At 43.5% G+C, this 10,203-nt stretch overlaps 1 protein-coding gene across 2 annotated transcripts; it reads left to right on the forward strand.

Annotated features, from left to right (window-relative positions):
• The first annotated feature begins 2,134 nt into the window (after positions 1 to 2,134).
• LOC129117763 (glutathione S-transferase-like) lies at positions 2,135 to 8,859 on the forward strand. Of its 2 annotated transcripts, XM_054628574.2 has the most exons (7): positions 2,135 to 2,228; positions 3,293 to 3,406; positions 4,013 to 4,064; positions 6,266 to 6,398; positions 7,261 to 7,402; positions 8,113 to 8,244; positions 8,550 to 8,859. In XM_054628574.2, the coding sequence occupies exons 2-7, from the start codon at positions 3,320 to 3,322 to the stop codon at positions 8,667 to 8,669; spliced, it is 666 nt and encodes a 221-aa protein (XP_054484549.1). In that variant the 5' UTR covers positions 2,135 to 2,228; positions 3,293 to 3,319; the 3' UTR covers positions 8,670 to 8,859. The 2 variants fall into 2 exon arrangements, with proteins under 2 accessions (XP_054484549.1, XP_054484552.1); XM_054628577.2 differs by lacking the exons at positions 2,135 to 2,228; positions 3,293 to 3,406; positions 6,266 to 6,398.
• The last annotated feature ends 1,344 nt before the right edge of the window (positions 8,860 to 10,203 follow it).

Genomic DNA, 10,203 nt, shown 5'->3' on the forward strand with positions numbered 1-10,203 from the left:
CCTGGCTGTTCATTGATTTCTTGCTGCTACTTCTATGCCTAAGATCTGTCTGCTTCTGTTTCTCTGGCATTCCCAAGAATTGTTGGAAAATTAAGAGTGATTATCTCAAAGAGTAGGTCTTTGTCACAATACAGCTAATCTGTAGCTGGACAAATAAATCTGGCTATAATATGAAACCTATTTTGGCTCTTCTAGTTTGATAAATAACTCAGTAGGTGAAGAGTAATAGGATAGATTTGAACTCAAACAGAGCACCCCAACTAATCCCTCTCAACCATCAATGCAGAGACATTACTGGTAAGAGTATTGGGCTGTGTTAAGACCCAGACCAAGCAGCAGCTGAGACCTGGTAGTTTAGAGCTGCCTATAGAAGAAACTCCGAACAATAAAACACGTGGCTTGTTGAGGACTGCTTGGTGAGTCTGTGTTGTGTCTGCCTCCAACCAACCACCCATAACGTAAGAGGTCATGTATTTTTTTCTGGGAAATTCATAGAAAAGCCTGCAGGTTCTGGTTAGCTGAGGCTGAAAGTTTGGATTCAGCTTTCCTCTGAGCTTAACTTGGAATATCCTTGGACCAGAGCTCCTACTGCACCTCTGCTTTGCCACTAGACACTTGAAGTCTTGTACTGCAGCTTCACCCATGTTTCCTTTATCAGAGGGTCTATTGCAGCAGCTAAAAGCCCTTTGCAGACTCTGAGAAACAAATGCTGGGCACCAGCTTAAAACTTACTGAGAAAGGAGGAGCCAGGATGGTGTCAGGTCTTAGTGAGACCCTGGAATGCAGGAATCCATGTTGACTTATGTCACTGAATATGAAACCAAGTTTAATACAAGTTGTACTGCAGTTGTTCATTCTAATCACTTTGATCAAGCTCCACCACTAAGGTTAGCAAGACTGTTGAACTTTGATAAAAATGTGCATTTATGTAGTGAAATGTGTTCCTGCCGAGGGGCAGGAGGGTTGGAACTAGATGATCTTTAAGGTCCCTTCTACCCCAAACCATTCTATGATTCTGTGATACTACTTAAACACCAAATCAAGCAAGTTTGTAAATGAAAGAGTCAGTGCCCTAAATCCAGCTACAACTAGAGCACTGGCAGTTTTCAGCTGGGCAAACTCAGGGCTCTGTAGCTCTTGCTAAAGCCAACAGTTTCTTCATAGGAGATGTCATGCAGCTGGAACCAATTTTTGTCATCAAAAAAGGAAATAAACCCATGTTTTTCAGCAGCAAAGCATGCTGAAAGATGCAGAGAGTTGTTGCAGGAGCTGTTTCTCTCCTGAATCACTGAAGCATTTGGACAACACTTGCAGCTTGTGTCCAGGAAGGACCTGAGGGAGAAAGCCCCTCCTATTGTAACAAACCGATTGTGTTGTGTGACACACTGCAAGTTATACAACCTCCCTGTGTAACATAAGAAGAATATTCCTGCCCACTGCCATGTTCAGGGTAATTCAGAAAACTTTTGCATGTATTTTTTGACCTTGACCGCAGGTACTGCCTACCAATATCAATATTAACCATGATAGGCAGGATGGTGCATGGAGGATTATTCTGTAATGACATTTTGAAATCAATACAGTTGGCAAAAGAAAACAGTCAGGAGTGCAGAGGGCAGTTTGCCTTCTGATACCACACTTCATTCATTGTCTCTCACAGTTCTCTTTGGTGTGTATTTACACTGAGTCAAATTCAGGGAAATGTTTTTGACCAAAATTGTCAAAACCCACCCCAATGTCCATTGACGGAATTGAGCAGAAATGTCCTGAAGGAATATACACTTAGCAAGTCATAGAAGCTTGTGTCAGATTTGAGGTGAATTAGTTGATGTGATTTATGTAAAGTGGCAATGTGTAAGAAGTAAACACCCAGAAAACATTAGAATAAAAGGTGATTGGCATAGCAGTATTTTTTTAATCTGAATGAGCTTTTCAGACACTATAATTATTTTTAACTGGCAAATAGGAGGCATATTAGCATTCTGTGCTGACACAGATATTTCCAATGATCATCTATCTTACATTTCTGCATTGTCATCATTACTCAGGGATTTATTCTCTGTAGGTGAGTAGTAACTAAAGAGAGATCATGGGTTTTGTTTGCTTAAGAGAAAGAGGTTTCTCATTTGCAGAGAATTGTTTGCGATACTAGGTGTGGGCGGGGCTCTAGAGTTATATAATCTCAAGGCAGAACGGCTGAGAGCTTAGAGTGAGTTGGACTGCACAATGTAAGTGGGTTCTTTTATTTTAGACATGCAATGAGTTGTTGTATGTGAATTTATAGATTGAATGTGTGTATGTACTTTCTTTACTAACATGGTTATGTGTACCAAATGTTAATTCTTAATCAGCTGCTTTTGAGGTGCACAGAATTAGAAAAAGAAGTGCAGATACAACAAGTGGGGAATGTTTCCTCTCACCTCCTCCTTCCTACTCTAGAGAAGCTGACATGTTATTTACAAGGGGATTATGGTGGTGGTTTGGCTGTTTTCCTTTTGCTGCTGATAAAGCTTCAGCTTTGTTGCTGACAGGGTGCCAATAGGTGTGAGGCTGGTCTAGGCTGGGCACTGTTTGGGTGTCTTTGTGGCTGATGTGCACACATGGTTCTGAGTGGGGTGGGTGACAGTCTGCCTAGAAACTGTTGTTGCTTTAAGTTTCTGCCTAGAAATTGTTGTTGCTTGAAATTCCAGCAGAGTTGGAAGTGGACCAAGCAAGCATAGCCCTGTGGCTGTGCCTGTGGTAAAGGCAAATCTGATGTTACCAGAGGCAAAATTAACTTCCATGTTTTGGAGGTTTTGTCTAAAGACATTTCAGAAGCATGGAGTGTTGTAAAAGGGATTGACTGAAGGAAAGAATTCCTTCCTGGCTGGTTATAATGGAGCATAATGGCTGCTGGAGAAAGCAGAGCAATTGCTGAGTTTGTAGCATGTATCTGATTAAACAGTAACTGAGTTCTGAGATAATGCCAAAATACACGAAGAGCACACGCAGCTTTCTGGTCAGAACAGAACACTTTGAATGAAAATTGTTCTGATTGACTGCTTCTCTGTCTGGGCCAATTGCTCTAAGTACAGAGTTCTGCTTAAATATTCTGCATGTGTAAGTAATATCTGAAGGCAGAATGATACCTGGCAGTCTCTCAATAAATCCTACCTTTTACCTCCACTGTTGATTAAGTAAAGTCTTGGACGATAAATCATTGGTTTCAAAAAAGACAACTTTGAAAGCGAATTAGAGAGTTGAATCCAGGATTATGAATGTTTATTGTGCAAACCTTCTTTCTTCATTGCAGATACCAGGGAATCAGGCACGTGGAAACATGTCTGGAAAACCCAGGCTGCACTACTTCAATGGACGTGGTCGCATGGAACCAATTCGGTGGCTCCTGGCAGCAGCTGGGGTTGAGGTTTGCTTCTGGTCTTTTGTACTGAGACCCTGTGACAAATATGTGCTTCTCCTGTTCCTTCTGAAAGTGTGATTGAGCAGCAGCTTCAAGCTCTGCCTTCAGTGCATTGCTGAGCAGGCCAACAGGGACCACGAGCTTGCCCTAAGCAGGGGGCAAGTTCCTGTCTCACTTGCATGCATTGTGTGCAAAGCCTGCAGGTAGCACCACAAATGCTCCTCCCCTGTAGCAAGAGAGAGAAGAAATTTAAAACCCCAGCAGCAGAACCTGGCTTCTTAATCTTCTGATTAATCACAGAGGTCAAGCACCTGCAATTCTGAGTACCTTCAGTTAAATTCCAATGTCCAATGTCCAAAACTACAGTTTTGTTTTTTTTTACCTCTGACAGATTCTGATACTAAACCAGAGATGGTGTATGGGAGTCTGTGTGTTGCATGATCATCCATGGGTTTCTGTCACAGTGATGGCCATGGTGTCTGACAGCTTTAAAATACGATTTATGTTATAAAAATATAAAATTGCTCAAAACACATCTCCTTAGGCCTTCTTTACCTAAATTTGGAGAATCAAAATCATGGAATGACAACAGAACTTTTCTTCTTCCTGCAGTTTGAAGAATCTTTCTTGGAAAAAAAGGAGGATCTGACAAAGTTACAGAAGGGTAAGTTTCCTTCACTTTTAGATAATAACAGCAGGAATCATCATCATCATCATCATCAGAATTAAAATTAGAATTTGAATTGCTTGTCTGAGATCACCTAAGAATTCTTAAGGCTTAGTGCCTTAAAAAGAAAATGTCTTAGACTGGATTGTACACTCTCAGAAGTGCATACTGCAGTATTAGGTGATATCATCCACCCAGTTGCTTCAACCTCCACTGAATCACAGAAGGGTTCAGAGGGGACCTCTCAAGATTATCTACTCCACCTCCCCCATTCAAGCAAGGCCCCCTCCAGCCAGTTAGCCAGAACCATGTCCAGCTGGGTTTTGTGTATCTCCAAGGTTGGAGAATGTACAGCTTCTCTGGACAAGCCACACAGTCAAAGAGCCTTTCTTGAAGTTCAGATGGTTGACTCTCCTTTGTTGTATTGCACTAAATAGTTGATTTAGTTGTTGTTTTGCACTGGGTGTCTGGTAAATTGCACTGATCACATGGTCTGTCTCCTTCTCCCCTTTCCCCCCTAAGCCCCAGTAGTAGTGGTTTCTCCTTGGTCTCCTCCTCCCCTCTCCCCCTCCTCACTTGTATCCCACTGCCTGTGGTTCTTTTCCTCCACCCTCCATTCACTGGTTCAAAATCTCCCACCATCAAGCATTCCTCCTCTTTTCCCCCAGGGATGTTGCCTAGATTTCCAGGTGACACCTATCAAGGAATAAAGTAGGACTTTAGTCCCGAGGAGAAGAGAGCCTCGAGTCTTTTACTTTTGTCCTCGTAAAGGCTGGGATGGGCGGGGGCCCAGAGCAGCCGGATGGGACCCGAACGGCCCCAGAGATCAGCCCCTACAGCTGGCACCCAGTGGCCGTCGCCCACGAGGTCTCACTCCTTTGCTTCACTTTGTGACCATTGCCTTCCATCCTATGGCAATAGAGGCCTTTGTCTTCAGATCATCTTGAAAGTCTTTAGCATCTTAGGTTGCCTACAAAGTTGTTGTTTTATGATCCCTATGAAAACAGAATTCCAGATTTCTGAGTTTACCTGTTGCTCTGCAGCATTCCTGCCTCCCAAGGCAGCAACCCACTGTGCTGGCTTCAGCTTCTGTGTTCCTGGACATGATAATCATGTTTTCTCCAAATCAAATTGCATGGCTGTGCCCATGGCCTGTGAAAAGCAACCTGAGCTTGGGTTAGCATTTGCAGTCCTGCTGTCCTGTAGGAATAATGACTTGGTCCCTATGTTAGAGGCTGGCTTTCATAAAGTATTTTGGGACATAAACAGAATGCTAAATGCACCCTTACCAAGAGGGACATAGCTGATCAGTCATCTGAGTCAAGAAATATGATTCCATCAAGCAAAAACGCTTGCTGACTCTCTGACCTGATACCTCTCTTTCTGGAGAAGTGTTTTTACTTCTTTCAGGTTAAGATAAGACCTCTGCGTGCTAGCACAAGCGTTGCCTGGCTGCAGCCTCACTCCAAGTGATATTTGGGTCTTGCAGGAATCTCATGGAAGTCACTCATTGTTCCCACTTCATGCCTAGACAGATGAGATGCCATTTATAATGTCAAAAAGTTGTCACAAAGATCTTCTTTGCTTTTCTATTCACTATTGTTTATATATTCATTATTATTCACATTATATGTTGGCCAGTGCTTAGAAAGTCCAGATGTATTTAGCAGAGCAGGACAGAAACTGGCTGGACCAGATTTTCAGTCCTTCTCATCTCTGTGAACCTGCATGAAAATCACCTGTGTTAGAGCCATGCAGTGCATGTATTTTTCAGCGTGTGACTGCTGCCAGCTTTGGGCTGTTTCCTCAATCTGAAATTCCCACAACTTCATTGCTATTGTATTAAGTTGTTATCATGTCACTAAGAAGAGGCTGCTGCATGGTGAGCATTTTCCACACCTGCCTGTAAGAATGAGGAAGGTTGCTACCAAAAGGGTTCTCAAGCATTGGAACAGGCTGGCTGCCCAAGGAAGTGGTTGAGTCACTGCGTGTAGAGGTGCACTTGGGGAGAGGGTTTAGTGGTGGAATTAGGCATTGTTGATTTTACAATTGGATTTGATGATCTTGGGATTTTTTATCCAGCCAGATTGATTCAGATTCTAAAAAAAAAGTAATCCATGTGGTTACTTTGCCTTACACATGCTGGTGGCTCTCATTGAGGGACTGAACTTCTCCTTGTGTTATTCCCTTTGGCCTAGATGGATCCCTGCTCTTTCAGCAAGTGCCAATGGTAGAGATCGACGGGATGAAGCTGGTGCAGACCAGAGCCATTGCCAACTACATAGCGACCAAGTACAACCTCTACGGGAAGGACATGAAGGAGAGAGCCCTGTACTGTAACAGTACCACCTTTGCTTGTTAGACCCCAGCTCCCCCTGTAGCTCAGGAAACACAAGGGTGTGCAGCTCACAGCTCGATTCAGTGGCAGAGGGCAGCACTGCATGAGATCACTGTGGCTGCAGCTGATGTCTACAGCAGAGAGAGCCAGCTGGATTCCATGGGGCAAGCGAGCCCAGGAATCATCAGTCAGAGGTCAATGCACTTGCCAGAAGAAAGCAGTCAGGGGGGCAGACTGTCCTTCTGATGCTGCATTTCATTTTCTTCTGCAGTTGTCAGCAGCATCATTTCCTCCTCATCACATTCAGGGAAATGTCTTTTAAGGGAACAAAAACCCTCCTCTCACTACTAACCAGGAATTAGTACAGATTTAATTACAGGTTATTAAAGGAGAGCACTCCTGGGGCACATGTTTTGACCTGAGGTATTTCTGAATGCTTGAAATTACTAAGCCCTGGTAAACACATGTGTCAAGATATTTGCTCGAAATGGTATGGACCTGCTATTAAACTTAGGCTGATTGGATTTTTAACACAAGTCTGGATGGCACACATGACAGTTTTGTAATCAGGTTCAAAAACTCATGTTCCAGACAAGAATCAGTCGCAGTAAGAAGTGGGAGTCCTACAGTCTTCATGTTTCCCTAGGAATTTTGCATTTGCCTTTGGCCCAAGCTCCCCCCCGTTCCTGACCCCAGTGCAACTGCATTCCAGGGGGAACTTTGCCAGGGTATTGGTGTGTGTGTGGGATAGAAGGGGCAGGGATTTCCCAGCATCTCAGTGAGGTTTTGCCAGGAGTTATTGTGCTGTTCAGAGCTACTGTGTGTGACCTGACCAAGTGGATCTCTTCCTTTCAGAATCGATATGTACGTGGAAGGAATGTTCGATCTGAATGAGTTACTAATGAAATATGGCTACCTACCAGCAGACAAAAAGGAGGAACATTTTGCAAACATGATGGACAAGGCTGAAAACAGATACTTCCCAGTCTTTGAGAAGGTATGTGGCAAAGGGTTGTAGCTCAATTGATGCTGTTACCTTGAACCTCCATCCTGGAAGCACACAAGTTTCATGGAGGAAAACAGAAGAGAAGCTTCCCCTGGAAAATCAGTGTTCTGGTTTTTAGTGGTGCTGGGATTAAGGTGGAGACAGGATACTCCAGAGGGGACAGAAGGCACTTCAAATCTGGGAGAGATGTACAGCTGCAAAAACCCAGCACACCCAGAGCTCCCCAAATGTCCATGTTTCAGAGTGTCTGTTGTTTCAGACAAAAGACACTACAGCACCAGCTTTGACATCAACTTCATCATGTATTGTAGGTGGCCCATAGATGCTGTGTACCATAGATGCAGTGTAAAAGCATTGCAGTTCCTCCTGTATGTCATACAGCTCAGCCTTCAGTGCAGCTACAGCAGCCAAGGCATGTTGAGCACAACTGAGCTGCCAGACAGGAATGTAGAAGTGAAAGAGCTGATAGATGATGCTTAGGATGGCAGTGCCTTCAGATCATTGTTTGTACTACAGCTGTTTGAACTGCATTTCCTTCTTTCACAGAGAACTCCATGCAATCTGTGACCCTTCTTTGAAGATATATTTTTTCTGAGAGAAGAAAAGATAAAGTTATATTTTATATATTTACATATTTTATATATATATTATATTTTATTAACAGAGCAAAGACTTCATCTGCTTCTGTTCTCTTTTTTTAGGTTTTGAAAGACCATGGAAAAGACTTTCTGGTTGGCAACCAGCTGAGCAGGGCAGATGTTCAATTACTTGAAATCATTTTAATGGCAGAGGAGTGCAAACCTGATACACTTGCCAAATTTCCTGTCTTGCAGGTAAATGAATGGGCAATTTGAATGGAGAATGAAAGGAAAGGACCACTGATTTAAAGTGGCTGAAAAATATGTGGGAGTGAGAGGGTCAGAAGTAACATGCAAAATAGTAAAATATCCCAAGTACTGTGGCTGGCCTTGGATACTCTTTTTTTTATTTGTGGTACCTTCTGTCATTGTAACCCCAAAAATATAGGAGGAGGAAGCATACAGTTTCTTCTGCAGCATCAAGCTGTGGTGTGTCTTTCAGAGCATGGATAACATTGAAATGTCTGACAGCACTGTGCTGTTTTGATTTTGTTTTGTAGAGTTTCAAAGCAAGAATAAGCAATATCCCCACAATAAAGAAATTCCTGCAGCCTGGCAGCCAGAGGAAACCGCTAATACGAGAGGAAGAGGTACCCAAAGTGATCAAGATTTTCTACTGAGTCTAAAGCTGCAGAAACTATATTCATTATGTTGCTGACAGTGGGAAAATAATGAAAACACTGAAAACCAATCTTGATCCTACCAGCAAAGGCAATAGTTCACTAAATAGGGGGTATATTGGACAACACAGAATGCTTTAAATAACTAAAGAGAATACCTGAAATAAATTCTTACTATTGATACTCAAAACCCAGCTGTTCATTGATTTCTTGCTGCTGCTTCTATGCCTAAGATCTGTCCGGTTCTGTTTTTATTGCATTCCCAAGAATTGTTGGAAAATTAGGAGAGATTAATCCAAACAGTAGGTCATGGTGTTTTTTTCTGGGAAATGCCAGGAAAAGCCTGCATGTTCTGGTTAGCTGAGGCTGAAAGTTTGGATTCAGCTTTCCTCTGAGCTTCACTTGGAATATCCTTGGACCAGAGCTCCTACTGCACCTCTGCTTTGCCACTAGACACTTGAAGTCTTGTACTGCAGCTTCAGCCATGTTTCCTTTATCAGAGGGTCTATTGCAGCAGCTAAAAGCCCTTTGCAGACTCTGAGAAACAAATGCTGGGCACCAGCTTAAAACTTACTGAGAAAGGAGGAGCCAGGATGGTGTCAGGTCTTAGTGAGACCCTGGAATGCAGGAATCCATGTTGACTTATGTCACTGAATATGAAACCAAGTTTAATACAAGTTGTACTGCAGTTGTTCATTCTAATCACTTTGATCAAGCTCCACTACTAAGGTTAGCAAGACTGTTGAACTTTGATAAAAATGTGCATTTATGTAGTGAAATGTGTTCCTGCCCAGGGCGGGAGGGTTGGAACTAAATGATCTTTAAGGTCCCTTCTACCCCAAACCATTCTATGATTCTGTGATACTACTTAAACACCAAATCAAGCAAGTTTGTAAATGAAAGAGTCAGTGCCCTAAATCCAGCTACAACTAGAGCACTGGCAGTTTTCAGCTGGGCAAACTCAGGGCTCTGTAGCTCTTGCTAAAGCCAACAGTTTCTTCATAGGAGATGTCATGCAGCTGGAACCAGTTTTTGTCATCAGAAAAGGAAATAAACCCATGTTTTTCAGCAGCAAAGCATGTACTACAGAGAGTTGTTGCAGGAGCTGTTTCTCTCCTGCCTCACTGAAGCATTGAGACAGCACTGGCAGCTGCTGAGTGCCACCAGAAACTTGGCCTGTGGGTACTGACTCCATGCCATGAGGCCTGCTCTGAGGATGAGCTCCTGGCATGGCCGTGTGGTGTCAGGACCCCCACAGAGACCCCAGTTTTTGGCCACACAGAGCCAGAGGCCCTGGCACAAGGATTGCTTGCATGCCTTGCACAGGGCCTGCAGCCCCAGCCTCCCGCTGCTCACACAATCGCTGCTGCCTCGGGGGCCTCTGAGCCTGCCCCCTGCTCAGGGTGTCCTGGCCATGTCCCTGATGTGCAGCTGCCTTGGAGCCAGCCCAGTGGAAATGTTGTCCAGAAAATCTACGTTTGTTACCCAGTGTGCAACGAACCCATAATTGCACACTTAAGTGAGACATTGACTA

Source organism: Agelaius phoeniceus, chromosome 3 (assembly GCF_051311805.1).
Source record: "Agelaius phoeniceus isolate bAgePho1 chromosome 3, bAgePho1.hap1, whole genome shotgun sequence".
Taxonomy (NCBI): Eukaryota; Metazoa; Chordata; class Aves; order Passeriformes; family Icteridae; genus Agelaius; species Agelaius phoeniceus.

Bases quoted from the DNA above. Each gene is read 5' to 3' on its own strand.
- LOC129117763 (XM_054628574.2), top strand. From the start codon at position 3,320: ATGTCTGGAAAACCCAGGCTGCACTACTTCAATGGACGTGGTCGCATG. The intron at 3,407-4,012 runs GTTTGCTTCTGG...TTCTTCCTGCAG, and splicing joins TGGCAGCAGCTGGGGTTGAG to TTTGAAGAATCTTTCTTGGA. The intron at 7,403-8,112 runs GTATGTGGCAAA...CTCTTTTTTTAG, and splicing joins ACTTCCCAGTCTTTGAGAAG to GTTTTGAAAGACCATGGAAA.